The sequence below is a fragment of the Pteronotus mesoamericanus genome, unplaced genomic scaffold (assembly GCF_021234165.1).
Source record: "Pteronotus mesoamericanus isolate MK-2021 breed Mesoamerican mustached bat unplaced genomic scaffold, CSHL_Meso_final contig_173, whole genome shotgun sequence".
NCBI lineage: Eukaryota > Metazoa > Chordata > Mammalia > Chiroptera > Mormoopidae > Pteronotus > Pteronotus mesoamericanus.
Window position 1 is genome coordinate 9,184,237 of NW_026555072.1, and position 21,460 is coordinate 9,205,696.

Sequence of the window (21,460 nt, forward strand, 5' to 3'; positions counted from 1 at the left end):
TTGTAACTGAAAGTTTGTATGTTCTAACACCCTTCGCCCATTTCTCTTACCCTCCTCCACCCTCTGACTCTAGCAACCACCAATTCAGTTCTCTGTATTTATGAACTTAGTTTTATGGCAGGGTTTTTATTTCTTCCCCTCCCACCCTCTTTTTTAGATTCCACATGTAATGAGATCATATGGTATTTGTCTTTCTACATCTGTCTTTTTTCACTTAACAGAATGCTCTCTGGGTCCATCCATGTTGTTGCGCAAATGGCAAAATTTCATTCTTCTTTATGGCTGAATAATATTCCATCGTGTATCTCTGTGTGTATGTATTTCAACTTTTTTTATCCATTCTCCCTTTAGCAGATACCTAGGTTCCATATCTTGGGTATTGTGAATAATGCTGCAACAAACATAGGTCTGCATATATTTTGGGGGGGGTACCAAATTACTTTATTTGAAGGAATGGTACAAATGAGAGACATACATGGATGATTTGGTGCAAATTATAGAAAAGGTGGTCACTTTGACAAGCGCGTACTGCTCTGGTGACCTGGAAAGTGCCCCGTGGCTGTGGGAAGGGACCATGAGGCTGAGCTCTCTGTACTGTCTCCCAGAGCATGCTTGTCAAAGGGATCCACTGCCATGTCAGACTCAGGGGCCCCCCGCCTGCGCAAGCTGGTTACGTGGGCACCCAATTCTTTGATGGATTTCATCTGCTCACCCAGGTACTTAGTCTCAATGAAGTCATACAAATGAGGGTCATTTTTTTCAATGGCCAGTTTGGGAGAGTCCAGCAGTGACTTCACATTTTTTTCCCAAGTGCAATGCACACTCCATTGCATTCAGCCCATTCTCCCAGCCATCACGGTCTGGTGTCTTGATAGCCCGAAGGAAGATTTGGCCACCTCATTGGTTCTGCAACTTCATCAGTTTCTCAACGTGTTCCCTCTCCTCATGAGATTGGTGAAGAAAATATTTGGCCAAGTTCTTCAAAGCCACATCTCCACTGTCAAAGCAGTAAGACATGGACAGGTTGACATAGGAAGCATAGAGCTCCAGGTTGATCTGGTGGTTGATGGCGGCCTCAGAGTCCTGGTGGTAGTTCCGGCGCACCTGCGAGGTGGACACGGTCGTCATGATGAGCAGGTGAGGCTAGATGGCTTTGCGGGGCCGGAGCAGTGGACGGGGGGCGGTCAGGGGGGAGGTTGGGGTAGTTCCAGGGCACTGTGAGGAGGTGGCAGGATGGATCTGGGTGGCTGGCTGGGATGGGGGTCACACATGGGGTTCTGTTCAAGCACTGTTGAAGCAGGAAACTACAGCGACTTTTGGCGAAGACTTTGCATATATCTTTTTAAAGCGGTATTTTTGTTTTCTTCAGATAAATGACCAGAAGTGGAATTGCTGAATAAAAGATAATTTTATTTTAAAAACTTTAGGAACCTTCATCCTGTTTTCCACAGTGGCTGCATCAATCTACCATCTCACCACCAGTGCACAATGGTTTCCTTTTTTCGTCATCCTTGCCAACACTTGTTATTTCTTGTGTTATTGATAATAGCCACTCTAACAGGTGTGAAGTGATAGTTACCTCATTATGGTTTTCATTTACATTTCCCTAAAGGTTAGTGATGTTAAGCATTTTTTTTTCATGAACCTGTTGCCATCTGTATGTCTTTGGGAAAATGTGTATTCAGATCCTTTGCCTATTTTTAAATCAAATTCTTTGTTTTTGTTTTTTGCTACTTTAATTGTATGAGTTCCTTGAACCTTTTGGATATTAGGCCCTTATCAGATATATGATTTGTGTGGACAAAGAAAGGGTCACCCTCTAAACCTGACAAGCTCAGGGGAAGCCTGCATGGTGGCCCTATAAACTCAGACACCGAAAGTAACCACATAGCATGGTCTGAAATTAAAACTTCCCAACTAGTTCAAGGTGGTCATGTCCTAGGGTGGTATTTTTCCCTAAATAAGGTCAATCTTCACCTTAACCCAATCTATCTGTTGTCTTTTGGCATCTAAGATAATATACTTGATACCATACCTTTGAAACATCAGAGAAATTTCTTTTCCCAGACCCCTCAAACCCAACCGCTAGGGCAGAGGCCACAGATCCCCTCGTTGTTATCATGTTAATTATTGCCTCTTAACTATCCTGTACCCGCCTGTGTAAAGGAAGTCTGTGTCTATCATTTTACTTTTGATCCAACCCCAGAGGTTTCCTCCCTTTGCTTTCTACCACCTTCCTAATCTATCACCATAGATTTTATGTAACCCCCTTTGGTCTTCCTCTCTGATTCTGATGTATAAAATAATGGGAAAACTGCCATTTTCCAGAGTACTTTGTCAATCCCTTGGGATTTTGCTCCCCAGCTACTGTTGTCAGTTTGACTCAAATAAACGAAAAATTCTTACAGGTTTGGATGTTTCTTGTGTTGAGATTTGAAGATATCTTCTCCCATTCAGGAGGTTGCCTTTTCATTTTGTCGGTGGTTTCCTTTGCTGTGCAGAAACTTTTTAGTTTGATGGAGTCCCTCTTGTTTATTTTGACTCAGGATTGCCTTCTAATTCACTCCAGAAATCTGGAAAAACCTTCCCTACTCCCAAGCAAATGGCACCTCACGCTGCTCAGAGAGAAGGCAGCCTGTAGAAAGGTAAGAGAAAACCTCTCTTGCATTCTTCAGTTCTTCGATGCTCCCTTTGTTTCACACAAATATTCTCAGTTGCTCATCATGACAACCTGTGGGGTAGTTACTATTATTTGAATTTTAACTGTTGGGAAGATTAAAACACAGAGAGGTAATGAAACAAACAAACAAACCACCCAGAGCGATAGAGTTGGGATTTAAACCAGGTCCTGGTCTTACCCCAGAAGCAGCCATGTTTCCTCCTTTCGTGCCCTCGATCATAATAGGCTTCTCTCTGATTCTTCTCTTTCCTTCATTTTCCATTAGCTAGTCTCATGCCAATTTCCGTTTGGAACTCTGACTTTGGTCGTTCCTCTCTTGTCCCTCAAGTCACTAATCCAGACCCTCGCAATTAGTACAGAGCAGAAAGAGTTCATCCACCCAGCACTTGCAGAGTGCTACCAGAGCCAACCACTAAACACTGAGAATTGCAATAAAGACAGATTGGCTCATGGGAAGCTAAGGCTCAAAAGCCCAATCTCCGTGGTCCAGGGTATAGGGGAGTGCAGAAGCGCTGGTGGTAGGTTTTAATTGGGGGACTTCAGAGCTTGGCCATTTATGGTAAAGGGTGTCATCACAGGATCTCTCTGGACAACAAATCTTCTGCTTCTGAAAGGGTTCTGGTGTTCAAGTTCCTGTTATGTCCTGGGGCTTTGGTGGGTGGGTAGGCGGGCAAGGCTTTGGTCTGGGTGCAGCTGGAGGTCGAAGTTCTCTCCTACGTGCAAGCGTCTGCTGCATGACTGGTGCTTTTGGTCTGCTGTCTCTGAAAAGCAACTCAGTATCTCATTAAGCAGTATAGGACCATTTTGAGCTGGTTCTGCAATTACACCATTTCAGTTCTCAGAGTTCCTGCCTGAGCTGCTCTGTCAGCCTTTTCCTGCCAGTCCTTGCTTACATTTTTACATAAATGTCCATCTATTTTTCCTAAAACTCTGCTGATTACTCTAATTGTCTTTGACTCCACATCCCTTGCCACAATGTATCCTGGTGTTTAGGGAGGACCCCAGCCCACTCCTCCAAACCTGTCTTCCCCAGCTTCCCCAGTTCCACCTTCCAAGTCACTATGAGCACTGCCCCAACCACCCTCAGCACCTGCCATGCTCATTCCCACCTCTGAGCCTTGGCCAGGCCCTTTCTCCTGCCAGGAATGTGTCCCTCCTGTCTGCATAATCCCGCCCATCCCCCAGGACTCAGCTCAGTTTCCCTGCCCCAGGCCACCTTGACTCATGCTCTCTCCCAAACATCTCATGTACTCTCCTCTAGGACCACACTGTTTGACCCAGAATTGTTCCCTAAGAGACTCCTGTGTTTCCCTAGGGTGACTGAGCTCCTCAGGGACAAAACTGATGTCATAAGCTTCCTTGCAAACAACTCCCCTCTAACCTTTAGGTACTTACTAAAAAGGCAGGTCCCCAGATCCCCTCACAGATTTGCTAAACCAAAATCTCTGAGGGAGGGCCTGGGCATATGTATTTGTAATAACAGCTGAACTGAGATATGATTCATATGCCATAAAATTCACCCTTTAAAAATGTACAAGTCCATGGTTTTTAGTATACTCATAGTTTTTCAACCATTACCACTAGCTAACTTTAGAACATTTTCATGACCCCAAAAGGAAATTCCATACCAATTAACAGTCACTGTCATTCCCCTCCTCCTCCAGCCCCTTGCAGAAATTAATCCACTTTCTGTCTCTATGGATTTGCCTATTCTGGATATTTCATATACGTGGAATCATATAACATGCGGTCCTGTGTGTCTGGCTTCTTCACTCAGCAGAATGTTTTCAAGGTGCATCCATGTCGTAGCATGTGTCAGTGCTTCATTTCTTTTAATTGCTGGATAATATTCCATTGTACATTGTAGAGATAAATCACATTTTGTTTGTCCATTCATGAATTGGTGAACATTTGGGCTGTTTCCATTTTTTGGCTGTTGTGAATAATGCTTCTGTGAACATTCACGAGCAAGATTTTATGTGGACGTATGTTCTCCCTTCTCTTGGGTAGATATTGTCTACATAAGAAATGTCCAACCCTACAAAGAATTTCTATGAGTTTACTTAAGCCACATTGATGACAGTTGCCGAGAAGCAACATCCCAATGGATTAAGAAAATGCTCCAGAGAATGGCAGTTTTATCATTTACTTGATTTGTTACAAGGAAAAGAGGAGGTGTAAGGAGAGTTACATGAAATTTATTGGTGGTAGATTACAAAGGTGGGAGAAAAAAAAAGTGGAGAAATCTCTGAGATTGGATAGAGTAAAATGAAGAGATAAATAATTCTTTTACTTTGGTGGGTATAGAATAGTTAACGATAAACATTTACAGCACATAGAGATGGTATTTGGGCAACAAGATAACAATGACGGGTTCTATGGTCTCATCCTCTGGTGGAAGATTGTGCCCTGAAGGGTCTGGAAAAAGGACATTACTCTGACATTCCAAAGGTATGTTTTCATAGACTCAAAAAGACAATAGACAGGCTCATTTGAGGTTAAGATTGACCTTTGTCAAGGAAGATACCAGCCTAGCACGTCACTATCCACCATGACGGCTTTTAGTTAGGAAAGACTATCCTGTGTGATTATTAGCGTCAGAGACATTAGGTCTCTGAGTTTGTAAGGCCTGCCCTGAGCTTGTCAGGTTTAGTATGCGTTAGGGTGGTCGGTGACATGGGCTGTGAAAGAATTCACAAAGAGAAGAAAGTGTAGAGAACAAAGTTTTTATTCACTCTCCAAGAGAGGAGAGGGGCGTGGTGTGGAGAGATGCACCAGTATTGAGGGGTGGGGGCTTTGAGCTTTTATTGGATTATAATTGGATTAAAAGGGGGGGGTTGATGTGGTGTGGCCCCTGGGCTGTAGGGGTGTTGTAATGCGAGACTGCAATTTCTTCTACTGTTATCTTCTGCCTGTGGCTGTAGGGAGCGGTTATTTCTTGCTTTCCAGTAATTTCCAGTCCTGGGGATATAAGCTCAGAGGAACAAAACTGCAGTCATGTTTAATAAGGTCATAGGCCTGCGAGGCAAATGGAGCCACAATAGCAAAAGGGGCTGGCTTTATCCTTTCAGTATGTGGCCCCTTTTTCGTCCACAATACCCAAGAGTAGATTTGCTAAATCATATGGTAACTCTAGGTTTAACAGGGATTTTTAAACATTTTATTTATTGTTTATTTCAGAGAGAGGGGAAGGGAGGGAGAGAGGGAGAGAAACACCAATCGGCTGCTTCTTATACACACCCTGACCGGGGACTGAACCTGGAACCCAGGCATGTGCCCAGGAATGAAACCGGTGACATTTTGCTTTGCAGAACAATGCCCAACCAACTGAGCCACAGTGATCTGGGCTCTGTTTAATGTTTTGAGGAACAGCCAAACTGTTATCCACGCAGCTACACCATTTAACAGTCTCACCAGCAATGTATGAGGGATCCAGTTTCTTCACATCCTTGACACATGTGTCTGCAACATGCTCTAGAGATGTGGCAAACTTTGAGCATTCCTGCCCTGAGTTCTGGAAGCCCTACTTGTTCACCATCTTGAGAATTGCCTGGGACTACTCAGAAGTGTTGGATGGCTCTGGATTGGATCACCTTCCACAGAGACCCCCAGCTTGGGGATGGTGGAAATGGCATGCCAACGCGTGTGAGCAACGCCAAGGAGTTCATCACAGCAGCCTGGGTGTGGAAATGAAAGGCCCCAGAAACTGACCTGTGACTTTTGTTGTCTGGTTCCTTGTCTCTCTGGAAAGACCTTTCAGGCTGAGGTATGGCTATAGTTGCACTCACAGCAAACTCACAGAGTTTTTTTTTCTCCCTAAATAACTTCCTGTCCAGAAGTGATTACAGTCCTGTTCCCCACCACCACCACACACATACTTTTACAACATGGTGAGGACGTGCTGAAATCAGAGGGTTAGAATTCATATCAAAGACAAACGTCTAGGATTTTGTTGTAAATCCAGGCCAGAAGCTGTGCATGTGGGCAGAAGCAGACAACTGTTACTCAGAAGCTCAGTTCTGGAGAACAAGAAGGGGGTTTTTTTGTTTGCTTTTTTCTTTTGAACCAAGCAAAACTTTAGTCTCTTGAGGCAGTGTATTTTCTTGCCTTGCCCTGCACAGGCTCCCTGTTGGGTAGGTCAGCATTGAGACCTGGTTTTTCTTTGTCACTGGGCTTGTCATAGTGTCCCAGAGAGGACTGAGCTAGGGTCATCGTATGTTAGTCAAAAAGCAAAAAAGAGAGAGTGACTGCTGTGCACAGGAATTGGGGGTTTGTTTCCTTTCCGCCATGTAAAGAACAGCAAATCCATGAAATGGGTTGACGTGGATATAGTTGCTGAGAATAAACAGCTGCTCATGACCTACTGTCATCACATGTCAGCCACGCAGACCTCTCCTCTTTTGCTTCCTGGAATTGTAGTCCTTGGCCGGGAGATGAGCAGATGGTGTGAATTCATCTGTGGCTTCGGAATCAAGGATTTTTGTTGTTGTTTAAATAAAAAAACTAATGAATTCCTCATGGGCTGCTGCCTGCGACTTTGCTAAATTTTGTCAGGCCCATGTATGTTTCTCATGTCACCTTCCCATCCAGATCTCAGTCATAAATAAGCCCATTGGAACCTCTGATCCTTTCTTTCCCAGAAATGGGATGAGTCACCCAACTCCTCAGCCTCCTACTCTCAGGAGCCAGTGAGAGTGTGGATACAGGGGACTCTGCCCTGAGGGAAAACCAGGGAGGCCTCTGCCCCCTGCCCGCCCTGCAGTCCTCTCGCTTTCCAGAGCACGGTTCCAGTCCTGGTAGGGGTGAGGGAGCTCTGCTCTGACTGGAAGAGTCAAGAGAACTCCTAAGAGGGCCAGGAACTTCCCAGAGCTCTGAGGACCAGTGAACAAGGCTGTCCTCACCCCAGTTGAGCCTACTGGGTTACCCCTGAAAAACAGGCCGTGTAGGTGCCCGAGCTATGTCCCTAGAGCCATGTCCTGGAAATAGTCTCTTTGAGAAAGAGCTTTGAACTGGAGAGAGAAATCCACAGGAAAGATCAGGGTGCACCTTCTATTTGCTCTAGCTTGCTTACGGTCAGCCCTCAAACCTCACCTAGCCCCAGGCCAGGACTGAGGGGGCAGTAAAAATTATACACCGAGTGCACCCACGCTGACCTCCTGGAAGCTTCGGCTTGAGCCAGTTCCAGGGTTCCTCCTTTGCAGCACCAAAAGTTTAGAGGTGCCTGCTCCTCGCGCAGACACCCTGCCCACCCAGTCTGACGGGTTGGGGCCACTCCCTCTCCAGGAGCAGTTTCTATCCTGGAACTAGCGTCACCGCACCTGGCACCGACAATCCTCAGACTCCAGGGCATTGTCCAGAATGTTGATGGTTGGGAAACGGCTCTGGAAACTAACCAGAGTCTTTTTTAAAAAAACAACCAAAAAACAAGAAATGGTACCTCTCACCTTGTCACACCAGCTCCTTGCCCAGCTATGTGGACGGGTGGTCGCAGGCTGATTTTCCAGGAAACCAACACATTGCCTAATGATATAAGCTCAAGATGGAGAGTGCTGAGAAGGCTGCTGAGGGCCTCTCAGCCATCCCTCTGCCATGAGGGGAGCACCATCCTGATCCCAAGGAGGCAATGGCCCCTTTGTATGACACCAGCCCTTCCCACACTCCAGTAACATCATTTCCTCCACCTTTGGACCTGGGGGTATTAATGGAACCCTGCTGTTGCTATTCCTGGATGCCTCAGCATCCTCTGTTAATTCCCATAATCCTGCCAATACCTAACTAATATCTTTGTGAATGATTTCTTCAATAAAGTCTCCCCAAAATAATCTGCATAAGGAAAATAATGAAGTTCTTACAAGATGATAAGAACATGTTGAAAGGAAAGAGGAGCTACCTTGGAGGAGCTTCCAATGGTCAAAAGTAGAAAAATGTGAGCGAGAATGTAAATAATGACAGTATTGGATTATAACCCATAGAATAAAATAAATATCCAGGAATTTATACTGATGTTAATAAATAACTGAATAAACAAATAAATGAGGAGAAGGCACAGCTCTTCCTTGCAGGAAAATTTCATTTAATATAGAAGGAATGAGAAAAACACAAATATCTCAGTAATAACTGTCAAAGGCAACATCTGCCAATAGATGCTAAAATCAGTGAGCAAAAGAAACAGGATATACACATAGTCTCAAAGTATGTTCTCTAAGATATTTATGAATAACAATGGGGAAATAGTAATTTTTCAGGGTTAACATTACCAGTAATCAGACACATGTACGTCCTGTAACCCCCAATATGATGAGAAGGACAAATCATCACTTCTGTGGTATGCTTGCTAAAAATGCATAACATCAATCTACTCATCAGACAAACACAAATCAAGAGACACTCTACAAATACATAACCAGTACCCTTCAAGAATATCAAGGAAAGATAATGAGAAAACTGAATAACTATCAGAGATTGGGGGAGACTAAGGAGACATAACAACTAAATGCAATGTGGAATCCTGGGCTGGATCCTGAAACAGAAAAACATTTGTGAAAAAATTGATGACACTTGAATTAGGTTAATAGTTTAGTAAATAGCATACAAAGGTGAAATTCCTGGTTTTGATCTTTGGACTATGGCACTTCTCTCTTACTATTGCAAGCACCTCCTATTCTAGCTGAAGCCAAATCCGGAGAATTTAAAGGGCCAGCATTTCTTTTGTGCCCCCTTCCCCCTTCATTTTTCTTTTTCCCCTTTTTTAAGAGCCAGTCATTTAAGACATTGAAAAGTTATCACATATACAGGGGAATTTATAAAGTCACTGTACACACCCAGGGAAAGACTCAGGCTTTTAAAAAGCACTCAGAAGAACTTAAGTTTGTATCTCAAGCTGATCTCTGGCACATACACAGCTTACAGCAATCATAAAACAAAAAATTAGCAAACCTGGAGAGGGAGGAGAATCTGATTTCCAGTTACAACATTATTGGTTCAAATGTCCAGTTTTCAACAGCAACAGCAACAAAAAAATCACAATGCATACAAAGAAACATGAACATATGGCCCATTCAAAGAAGAGAAATCAAACAGAAACTATCCCTGAGAAAAATCAGATGACACACTTGCTAGAAAAAATTAAACAACTCTCTTAAAGATGCTCAAAGAACTAAAAGAAGATATGAAGAAAATAAAAATGATATATGGGCAAAATGGAAATATCAATCAAGGTACAGAAAATTTTTTAAGAAATCTGGAGCCGAAAGGTATACTAACTGAAATGAAAAATTTACCAGTGGGATTCAAAGGCAGATTTGAGCAGGCAGAGGAAAGAGTTGGCAAACTTGAAGATAGAACAATGGACCATATCTTTTCTGGGACACAGAAAGAAAACAAATTGAAGAAAAATGAACAGAGCATGAAGGACTTGTAGAACACCGTCAAGAAGATAATATATGCACTGAGAAGTTCCAGAAGGAAAACAGAGAAAGGGGCAGAGAAAATATTTGAAGAAATAATGGCTGAAAACTTCCAAAATTTGATGAAAACATGACTATAAACATCTAATAAGCTTCACTGGCTTCAAGTAGAATAAACTCAAGGATGCGCTCCATGTCCCTGGGAGGGTGTGTGTGTGTGTGTGTGTGTGTGTGTGTGTGTGTGTGTGGTCTTTTTTAAGAGTAAAAATAAAAATATACAATTAAGAGTTTTAAAGCAAGAAATTTCATAATATTTGCAAAATGGTCATGCAAATACCTCTTATGATGGAAAATATATGGGAAAATGTTTATGTGTGATTACAGATGATTGGATCTGCCCTTTCCCACTAGCTTACAGTTTCTTTTACTTCCCGATTTTTAAAACTGCTAATACAATTTTATTCATTGCAGTTGATATAATTTGCAATGTATATCATTCAAACACAAGACTTTTTTTATGTGCTTCAGTTAGACGTGGGAGTATTTTGCTTCAAAGTGTCCAGTTCTCTCTCTCTTTTTCAGACAGAGGGAAAAGGAGAAGGAGAAACACCAATGTGTGAGAAATACTTCGATCGATTGGCTGCTTCTCGCATGCACCCACAACCCAGGCATGTGCCCTGACTGGGAATTGAACCCGTGAACTTTTGTTTTAAAGACGATGCTCCAACCAACTGGGCCACACTGGCCAGGGCCTTTCCAGTTCTCTTTTAAAAAAATTTTTTTGGTTTTATGTATTATTTATTTTTAGAGAGAAGGGGAGGGAGAAAGAGAGGGAGACAAACACCAATGTGCTGCCGCCTCTCGCACACCCCCAACTGGGGACCCAGCCCGCAACCCAGGCATGCCCCCTGACCAGGAATTGAACCGGTGACCCCTCGCTTCACAGGCTGGCACTCAATCCACTAAGCCACACCGGCCAGGGCTTCACTTCTCTTCTAACTAGATTTGTGGTCAATGTCTTGGAGAATACAGCACAAAAAATCTTCTAGCCTTTTTTTTAAATCCTCATGTATCCCTTCAAAACTCCTTTTGTGGCAATATGCATTTTTGGTGACTCTACCTGCTGAAAGTTGCTTTTTCCAAACAGTGATAGAATTTAATTCTCACTTTTCACTCCTCCAGCCTCTGGTGGCTCCACTGAGTTTTTGTTTTCATCCTCTAACTTTTTTTCTTCTTTGTTTTTCATTCTATGTTAAACTGAGCAACCTTTCCATTTTTCTCTGTGATGTATTTTAGCAGTGAATTAATCCTTCTGGCTAAACTTCACATTTTCTGTGTTAATTGTATTCCTTCTTGCAAGTCTTGCATCATTTCAAGGTCTTTGGCAAAACTTTTGCACTGTCAGAACACCACCTGACCAAAGCACCACCAGTGCTTTGGCATCGCCCCATGGACCTAAAGGTCGCTGGTTCAATTCCCCGTCAGGGCATATGCCTCAGTTGTGGGCCAGGTCCCCAGTTGGGGCGTGCAAGAGGCAACCGATGGATGTTTCTCTCCCTATTTTTCTGCCTCCCTTTTCCTCTCTCTAAAAGTAAATAAATGAAACCTTAAAAGCAAACAAACAAAAAACCTTCACCTCTGAAACCACCGCAGTGGTCTATTTGTTCAGCTGCACCTCCTTGTCTAAGGCATTCTCCTTGCAAAGACAGCCCGCAGTGTAGTGACTGCTGCCTTCAGCCTCTGCTGGGTAAGAGATTCGCTGCTGTGCCTCAGCCCCCTCCTTTCCCTTTTCCTCCTCCATTATAGTGACCAATTTAGGTAGGTGTGCCAATGCTCTGGGTTTTTATTTAGAAAAAAATTTAAACTTGTCAAAGAGTTGCAAGAATAGACAGCCCAAAGGATGGAGAATGAGATGCACAGTTTATTTTTCTTGTGGACTAAGATGTCCAAGGGTCCCCAGTTGAGTCTGGGGCACCGGCTTCACCAGGTCATCTAAGATGTAGCTCCAACAACTCCACTGCTGTCAGTATATGGTTTTTGTTCTCATGGTTGCAGATCAGTTCCTGCACCTCTGGGTTTTATGCTGCAGGTTTTAGGAGAGAAAACAACAGTCAAGCCTCATGAGGTTTTTTGGGGAAGCGACACCCACCCCAGGGACTTCTACCTACATCTCATTGATCAGAACTGGGAGACAAGTATTCTTAGAGAGGCACATCCATCCTGAACCAAACTGGGGTTTTGTTAGTAAGAAGAGCAGAGAGGGAGAGAACAGAGGAAGTGAGGCCACTATTTCTGTGATCTAGGCTGAAGGCAGCAGGAAGGGGAAAAACTGCAGACATGAGCAATGTTCAAAAACAATGAGCCAGCTTTAGGTAACTGGCTAGTGGATGGAAGTGGTGGAATAAGGAGTTCTCAGCCTGGTTTTGAACTTCCTACCCTAGGAGAGTAATGGAAGGTTTGGGGGAGGGAGAGTTATTTTATGTGTATGACAGTTGTGACAATTTACTACATACCCATTGAAACCATATAATTTTTTAAAAGCACTTGAAATACATCTTCCATTAATTGTCACAAAAAGTATATAGGTCAGGTATTGTTATTCCTATTTCACAGTAAAAAAAGGCGTGACTCAAAAGTTAAGGCGCCTCGGTTGGTGTGGCTCTCTAGATTGAGCACCAGCCTGTTGACCAAAAGGTCGCTGATTCATTTCCTGGTCAGGGCACATGCTGGGGTTGCGGTCATTTTCCTGGTTGGAGGCCTGCGAGAAGCAACCACTCGATGTTTCTCACATCAGTGTTCCTCTCCCTCTCTTTCTCCTTCTTTTCCCCTCTCTCTAAAAATAAATAAATAAAGTGTAAAAAATAGTTATTAAAAAAAAGAAGTTAAGGCACTTCCTGAAGGTTACAGTCAGTAAGGTGGTATTGCCTTGCTCAGGAACAGACAACATCTTACTTTTAGGAAGCAAACATGGCTTCATGCTATAGATCATTTCATGGCAGGGAGACCATAGGGGAAGATGGCCCTCAATACAGGAGCATCGAGAGAACGAGGCAGCCCCTGTCTGCGTGGAGTGTGCCACATCTAGCGACCAGGAGAGAATGGAAACCCAGCCCTCTGTGACCTGGACCTCATAAGCTAGAAGTGGTGTGGCCAAAGAAGAATCACCAGGCTCAGCAGCCTCTGCCCTACCTTTTGCAGGCAAGATATGGGTTCAAGGCCCTGTCAGAAGTTGCACACCTTTCCTTTAGGGCTTCCTTAATACTTAAACTAGAGTAGTTAACTAGGAATCTCAGGGAGGGCCTGTCTGAAAAAGCAACATTTGAGTTGAGATCTGACGAGGAGCAGATGGCTGTAATAAGAAAAAGTTTCAAGCAGAAAGGATGAGGTTGGATTGTAAGGAGGCTGGTATGATAAGAGCACAATGGATGGCACAGTAGATGGGAGGCTGGTTGGAACCAAATCTTAGAAGTCATAACGGAGGCAGGGAGACCAATTAAGGAGGCTGTCACAGTAGTTCAGGTGAGAAAGGAAATTAACTTGGACCAGGATTTTAGCAGTAGTGATGATGAAGTGGTCAGGTTTGGAGGTAGGACTTATAAAATGTGCTGCTAAGTGGTATGAGAGAATAAGAAAAAAGGAATGACTTCTCAGCTTTTTTTTCTCTCTGACTTTGTTTCTTTCTTAATTTATTTTTATTTAAGTATAGTTGCTATACCACCATACAGTGATAGTGCCATTTAATGAGATGAGGAAGGACTCTGGAGAAGGAGAAAATACAACTATCTATTGTATTGACCATCTGTTCAGTTCTTTGATTTACAAGGTGAAGAGTACCACATTATTTGAATAATAGAAAAACTATTAAAATACTTAAGTACATTAATAAATGTAGGGGAAAAATATCATTTCCACAAAGTCTGAAAAAGCATGTGACAAAGTCAACACCCATTCTTGATAAAAACTCAAAATATGAATAGATTGATATCCTTAGCATGTTTGACATTTTCCCAGCATCACATTTCATAGGAAACACCAGGAGAATTCACAGATTTTTTAAAAAGATTTTATTTATTTATTTATTTATTTTAGAGAGAAAGGAAAGAAGGAAGACAGGGAAACATCGATGTGCGAGAGATACATAAATGGGGCTGCCTCTCGCACGCCCCCTCCTTAGGACCCAGCCCATAACCCAGGCCTGTGCCCTGACTGGGAATCAAATGAGCGACCTTTGGGTTCATAGGCTGGCAGTCAATGCACTGAGCCACACCAGCCAGACATAATTCACAACTATTATTTAACATTGTACTGAAGATCCTAACTGAAGCAATTGGACAAGAGAAATAAATTAGACGTTTGATATTTGCAAATAATGTAACTGTCTGCTTGGAAAAGACAAAAGAATCAACTGAGAAACTACTAAAAACATTATGAGAATTCAGTAAGGTAACAGAAAAGAAAATATAAAGAAATCAATAGCTTTTCTATAGGGTGGGGCAAAAGTAGGTTTACTGTTGTTTGTATGTAAATACAATAATTAATGAATAAGAATATAAGAACAAACTCTCTGTTTTGCCTACTCACAACTGTAAACCTACTTTCGCCCCAATGCATATACAATTATCAGCTCTAAAATGTAATGAAAGAAGATATCTCCTTTATAATGGCAACAAATAACATAAAATAATTGGAAATAAACTTCACATGAAATGTACAAGATCTTTATTTTTTAAAAAAACCCTGAAAGATTTCTACAAATAGGCAAATCATTGTAAATGTTGTTTTTAAAACGTAAACAAGCAAGAGCAACAACAAAACTCTAAATAAAAGGGCCCTGAAGGAAGAACTAGATATTAAAGATATTAAAACATATTGAAAAGCCTCAATAATTAAAACTATGCAGTTCTACGGCGAGAGTAGCCAGCGGGATCCCAGTGCAGACTCCTCCCTCCTACACAGCAGCAGCGTGAGAGGACCCAATAACCCCACCCCCAGGAGGGACTCCGCCCCACCCTGAGCTGTCTAAGGCGGCCTGCTGAGTGCCGAGTGAGTAGATTAACAGCTGAGGGAGAGCCACAGACAGTAGATTCCTGGAAGCCTCAAACAGACTGCCTAAGGTCGGACAGGGTCAACATCAGGCATCATCAGAGGCAGATCCAGAAAGTAAAAACAGCGGTCTCCTACCATAGAAGTTCACATCACAAAGTCGGGAAATCAAGACAGATCAACTTAAGAAGCAGAAGCAAAAGAGAAGAGTCTCACAAATAATGGGAAGACAAAGAAATATGCCCCATTCGAAGGGAAAGGAGGAATCCCCAGAAAGGGAAATCAATTAAATAGAGGCCAATAAACTATCAGATACTGAGTTCCAAACAATGGATCTAAGTAACCTCAATGAGCTCAGAGAGCTCAGAGAGAATTACAAAAAACTACAGGGAAACTATGAGGAACTTACTGCAAACTATATCAGCATGAAAAAGGACATAGAAACTATGAATAAGAGACAAGAGGAAATGAAGAATACAGTTTGTGAATTGAAAAACACAGTAGAAGGAATCAAAAAGGTGATCATGTGACCAAGATTTTGCCAAAATGGCATATGAGTGAAGTGATGTGTGCTGCTTCTGTACCAACACATGAAAACAGCTGGTGTACCTCCTGTGAGCTCTTTTTTTCTGCTCTCTGCAATTCAGGCTTATTTGAACCACACAGATGAGGACAAAGACCTAGATCAGCAGTTCTCAAATGCCAGGGTGCATCAGAATCCTCTGCAGAACTTGTTAAAATATAGGTCACTGGACCTCATCTCCATTGTTTCTGAGTCAGCATGTCTGGGGCGGGTGCTCAAGAATTTGTATTTCTAACAAGTTGTCAGGTAATGCTGATGCTCCTGGTGTAGGGACGACATTTTGAAAACTTGTGCCTTTAAGGCTGAGAGAAAAAATGGAAGGAGCCTCAATCCTGAATGACTGTGGGTAGCAGTCACCCGCCGACTTGGGAACATGAAGTCTGGAATGGTAGGTAAGAGAAAATATTTCTATCTTATTTAAGTCATTGTATTTCGCAGCCTCTTTGTTACAACAGTTTGACCTTACCCTACGTAATACAGTGTAGGAAAGACAGATATTTCAAGAGATGGTGGTAGAATCAAATAAAAAAAAATGTTGGATCCATAGACCATTATCATACACCAAGATAAACTCCAAGTGGGTAGAAAAAATTAATGTGAAAATATAACTATAAATGTAGAAATATAACTTTAGAATAAGAATACATGCAAAATTCTTTTATAACATATTGTAGTAGGGAAAAAAAATGGCTCAATGTTCAGAAGTCCTAAAAGAAAAGATTGATGAATTATACTACACGTTTAAAAAAACAAACTCTATATAGTCAAAAAACACCATAAGGAAAGTGAAAATACAAATAACAGTGTTTTTTTAAAAACTGACTACTCATTAAGAAGGAGCTAATCTTCCTAATATACAGAGTTTCTAAAATTCTATACAAATAAACCAATAACACAAAAGAAAAATAGGCAAAAGATATTTGTGAATAGATAATCCATAGAACAAAAAAATGCAAATAGCCCTTAAACATATGGGAAGGTCTTTAAGCTCACTCAAAAGAGACCTATAAATTAAAACTACACAGGTAAAAAATAGAGTCTCAATCATATTGGCTAAAATACGAGTTTGACAATATGCTCATAGACAAAGGTATTAGAAAAGAAACACTCTGTTACATTACTGGAAGAAATGCAAATTAGTACCACTCCTATGGGGAACAACTTGATTATATGTACCCAAATTTCAATGGGTAGACTGATGGGTTACAGAGTTAATCATTCATTGGAGTGTTGTTGGTAATAACAAAGGATGGGAAACAGCCTATATGTTCATCCGTACAAGGATAGTTACATAAGGTATAGCCACGCAATAAAATATTCTGATTATACAACTATAAAGAAGAGCGAACTCCTTCCTATTTATTAATATGCAAAAATCTCCAGTATATATTGTTTAGTTAAAAAGGCTGCACAGTCAGCCCCGAAAGTTGTCCTAAAAAACACCACCAAGATATCTCTAAATGAGTGCTTTACTAGTATGCTGAAGAACAAACAGCCGATACCAGTGAATATTCGGGCTTTGATGCAGCAGCAACGGCAGCGAACCAGAGCCAGAAACAGAAGACTGGCCCAGCAGATGGAGAATAGACCCTCTGTCCAGGCAGCATTAAAAATTAAGCAGAAGACCTTAAAGCAGCTCCTGGGTAAGAGTAACATCCAGGTACAGTTAGGTCAACCCATAGGGGCCCTGGCCAGGGGAGCAATGGGAGGAGGAAGCCTGCCCACAATCCAGAGAGGCTCGGCCAGAGGAGGACTACGTGGGGGACGGGCCATGAGAATCTTACTTACGGGGCGGGGGGGCGGGGGAGGGCCGGGGCTGGATGTCGCTCCGAGGTCAAAACCTGCTCCGAAGTGGACGAGTCGTAGCTCCCTGAATGGACTTAAGAAGAGGTGGTGTTCGAGGTCATGGAAGTCCTAGGAGAGGGGGCCTAGGGCATGAAGCTATGGGTCACGGCGGAATCGGTGGTAGAGGTCAGGGTATGATAGGTCGGGGAAGAGGGGGCTTGGGAGGCAGAGGCCGAGGCCGTGGACGAGGGAGAGGTGCCCTTTCTCGCCCTGTACTGACCGAGGAGCAGCTGGACAACCGATTGGATGCGTACGTGTGGAAAACAGAAGGACACCTAGATGCCGAGTTCGATGCCAACAAGGCACAGAGAGATCCGGAAACCAATGATTGAGCCTGTCTGCCCTCCTGCGAGAGACTCTTGTTAAAGTATCAAGTCTGTAAATAACCTTGAGGTAACAGATAAGAAGAAACCTACCTGATTGATGCTGGAAGGACCTATCACAATAGACTATGGACTTATTTAATGTGCCACCAGTTTGTGCATTTACGGTGTTCCTTTTACTTGTTTGATACTATATTTTATGAAACCCTTTTTTTCCTCTGGGGGGGAAAAAAAGGTATGGAACAATGTTTATAGTATGCTACCTTTTGTGTAAAATGAGGAGAAAGCATATTCACATGTCCTTACATTTGCATAAGGACCCTCTGGAAGGACGCACAAGTGACTAACGTGGGGTTGCTGGTTGAAATGGGGGCAGGTGGGAACAAGCCTTCACTGTATAACTACATATATCATGTGATTCTTGAATAAGTGAATGTATTATCTACCTAAAATATTAACTAATTAAAAGATGATACCCAAAGCTATGAAAATAGATGGCAGCACTTGGGGAGAGACAGGAGATAGAAAGGCTGGATAATGACTGGGCCCTCCAATATTAAAGAGTTGCAGAGGAAGAAGAGGACTGAGCAAGAGAGACTAAAGGAGGCGTAAAAGCAGGTAAATGTGAGCTCTTGGAAACCTTGTGACAAAAGGGTGACCGAAGAAGTGCTCAGCATCAAGTGCTGCTGGAAGGCCTATTAAGATGAGAAAGAATAGGTGACTGTGATATTTTTAATAAGAGCCACTTCAGTGGAATGATGGAGAAAAAAGTTGATCATGGTAGATAAAAATAAAAGAGGTAAGGAAGTGGACACAGTGCATTTGAGGTTTTGTGGGTTGGGAGGGGGAGTATAGCAAAATGGAGTAGTGAACTGGAAAAGGGCAAGAGTGGGCTTTGAGATGGGTGATATTAAGATAATGATCCAGGAGAGAGGGAAATACAGGTAATGCATTAATAGATGAGAGACTGCCACAGTGCTAAACTCTTGGGCAAAGCACAAAGCGATTGGACCTTAAACAGAAGTACTCCATACTGTCTTCACTGGGCACAGAAGAGGAGAAAAAGCATCCATAAGGCCAGAGGTGATACTAGTTCATTCCTCTCTTTATTTAGGGCTTTAAACAGAGCTATTAGCAAAATATATAATTACCTTTGGGTACTAAATCCCTTTAAGACAACCTTTATTTTGGCTGCTTGATCATGAAAACATAGTAAATGTAAAGCTGTCCACCCTATTGACACTACCATTCAAAACAAACCTCATTACCTGTTTGATCTCTAGTAAAGAACGCTATCACAGGAACCATCTGGTTTTGATGAGCTTTTGGAATTCCACCAGGCAAGAGGATAAGCCGAACTCCCCTATAGAGTTAGATAAAACCTGAGAGTTGTATTCCACTCAACTCCCAGGAAAATGAATAGAATTATCTGGGTTGCTGTGTTGTCCTTTTTTCTTTTTATTATCACTGCTAAATCAAATTCCATTTCAAGATACTCTATTAGTTTGATAAGAAACCAAAACAGCACACTAAAAACAATAGCTTTAGATTTCATTTTATATACTTATACTTTATCTCATTCCAAAAGTTGGAAACAACTTTCAGGTGTCCATGCAAGAAAATGAAAACAGTTGGCTTCTCCAGCCGCAGGACCACATACCCTGATGGTGTCCAGCTGCGCTTGAAGTCTGGCTGGTGCCACCCATGTCCACAATGCCTCCAAGAAACAGGCTCAGGCCAAGGGCAGCAAAAAGGCGGAACAGGAAAAAAAGAATATTATCGAAGACAAAACTTTTGGTCTGAAGAATAAGAAAGGATCAAAGCAACGGAAGTTTATCAAGGCTGTCACTCATCAAGTTAAATTTGGTCAACAAAATCCACGTCAGGTAGCACAAAGTGAAGCTGAAAAGAAATTGAAGAAAGATGACCAGAAGAAAGAATTGTAAGAGCTAAATGAGCTATTCAAACCTGCAGTTGCTGCTCAAAAAATAAGTTAAGGTGCAGACCCCAAATCTGTGGTGTATGCATTCTTCAAGCAAGGACAGTGTACTAAAGGAGATAAGTGTAAGTTCTCTCGTGACCTCACTCTGGAGAGGAAGTGTGCAAAGCAAAGTGTTTACATTGATGCCAGGGATGAAGAACTTGAAAAAGATACTACGAATAATTGGGATGAGAAAAAACTGGAAGAAATAGTGGACAAGAAGCACAGTGAGGCGGAAAAGAAAAAACTCAAATAGTGTGCAAGCATTTCCTTGAAGCTATTGAAAACAACAAATATGGCTGGTTTTGGGTATGCCCTGGAGGGGGTGATATTTGCATGTGTCATCATGCAGTTCCTGGAGGGGGATTTGTATTGAAAAAACATAAAAAGAAAGAAGAGAAAGAAGATGAAATTTCATTAGAAGATCTAATTGAAAGAGAGCGTTCTGCCCTAGGTCCAAATGTCACCAAAATTACTCTAGAATCTTTTCTTGCATGGAAGAAACGAAAAAGACAAGAAAAGATTGATAAATTTGAGCAAGATATGGAAAGAAGGAAAGCAGACTTCAAAGCAGGGAAAGCATTAGTGATCAGTGGTCGTGAGGTGTTTGAATTTCGTCCTGAGCTGGTTAATGATGATGAGGAGGAAGCAGATGATACCCGCTATACCCAGGGAACAGGTGATGATGAGGTTGATGATTCAGTGAGCATAAATGACATAGATTTAAGCCTGTACATCCCAAGAGATGTACATGAGACAGGTATTACAATAGCCAGTCTTGAAAGAGCCAGCACGTATACTTCAGAAAAAGATGAAAACAAATTGAGTGAAGCTTCTGGAGGTAGGGCTGAAAATGGTGAAAGAAATGATTTAGAAGAGGACAACGAAGGGGAGTGACAAGAAAATGGAGTCATCAGTGCTGTTCCTGTTGATGAAAATCTTTTTACCAGGGAAGATTTGGATGAACTACAAGAATTAAACACACTTGATTTAGAAGAATGACACCAAACAAGTCAATGAAAAAATTAAGCCAGCTCAGCATGAATTGAAATTGACATCAATTTTTTTCCACCTAGAATTCTTCAACAGGATGTTTATTTCCCATGATGATTTTGGAGGGCTTACTCTCCTCCAGAAAAGGAATATTCTCCCTACGTGTTGTCTTCTGACTTTGGCTACATCTCATAGTAAGTTCAGAGTAGTTCATGATATATTGAAAATATGGTCATTGCAGAAAAGGATTGATTGTTGTAAAAATGGTTGTTATAACTGTCTACTCAAGTAGGAAATGTTACTGCTTTTCCAGCTTTTGATTTTCATTGGGCATGTGTTACTACAAGGACAACATAAATTTAAATTTAAAATACCCTTTATTTAATGCAGTTTTTAATGGGTGATTTCATTTCTTTTGTATTTATATGTTTAAAAGACTGCCTAAAATATGAGAACTGTACTTCATAAAGGAAACTGCATAGGCAGATTCAGTGTTCTACCTCTGTGGATGATTAGATAGCCATTTAAAAGGAAACTTCTTTAATCTGACAGCATCAGCTGCAATGCCCTGTGATAGACTGTTTTACAAACTTATCCCTCTTCTTT

General features: G+C 42.0%; 1 protein-coding gene and 2 pseudogenes across 1 annotated transcript; 2 read left to right on the forward strand and 1 right to left on the reverse strand.

Annotated features, from left to right (window-relative positions):
* Positions 1-509: 509 nt before the first annotated feature.
* Positions 510-1,128, reverse strand: LOC129065057 (ferritin heavy chain-like; annotated as a pseudogene).
* LOC129065058 (chromatin target of PRMT1 protein-like) lies at positions 1,127-17,889 on the forward strand. Its single transcript, XM_054566331.1, has 5 exons — positions 1,127-1,137; positions 2,570-2,645; positions 3,009-3,198; positions 17,110-17,497; positions 17,661-17,889. The coding sequence occupies exons 1-5, from the start codon at positions 1,127-1,129 to the stop codon at positions 17,887-17,889; spliced, it is 894 nt and encodes a 297-aa protein (XP_054422306.1).
* Positions 17,890-18,417: 528 nt separating this feature from the next.
* Positions 18,418-20,863, forward strand: LOC129065059 (zinc finger CCCH domain-containing protein 15-like; annotated as a pseudogene).
* Positions 20,864-21,460: the final 597 nt, after the last annotated feature.

Coding starts and splice junctions, on each gene's coding strand:
- LOC129065058 (XM_054566331.1), top strand. Junction 3,199..17,109: donor GGAGTGCAGAAGCGCTGGTG/GTAGGTTTTAAT, acceptor TATATTGTTTAG/TTAAAAAGGCTGCACAGTCA. Junction 17,498..17,660: donor CGGGCCATGAGAATCTTACT/TACGGGGCGGGG, acceptor TGAAGCTATGGG/TCACGGCGGAATCGGTGGTA.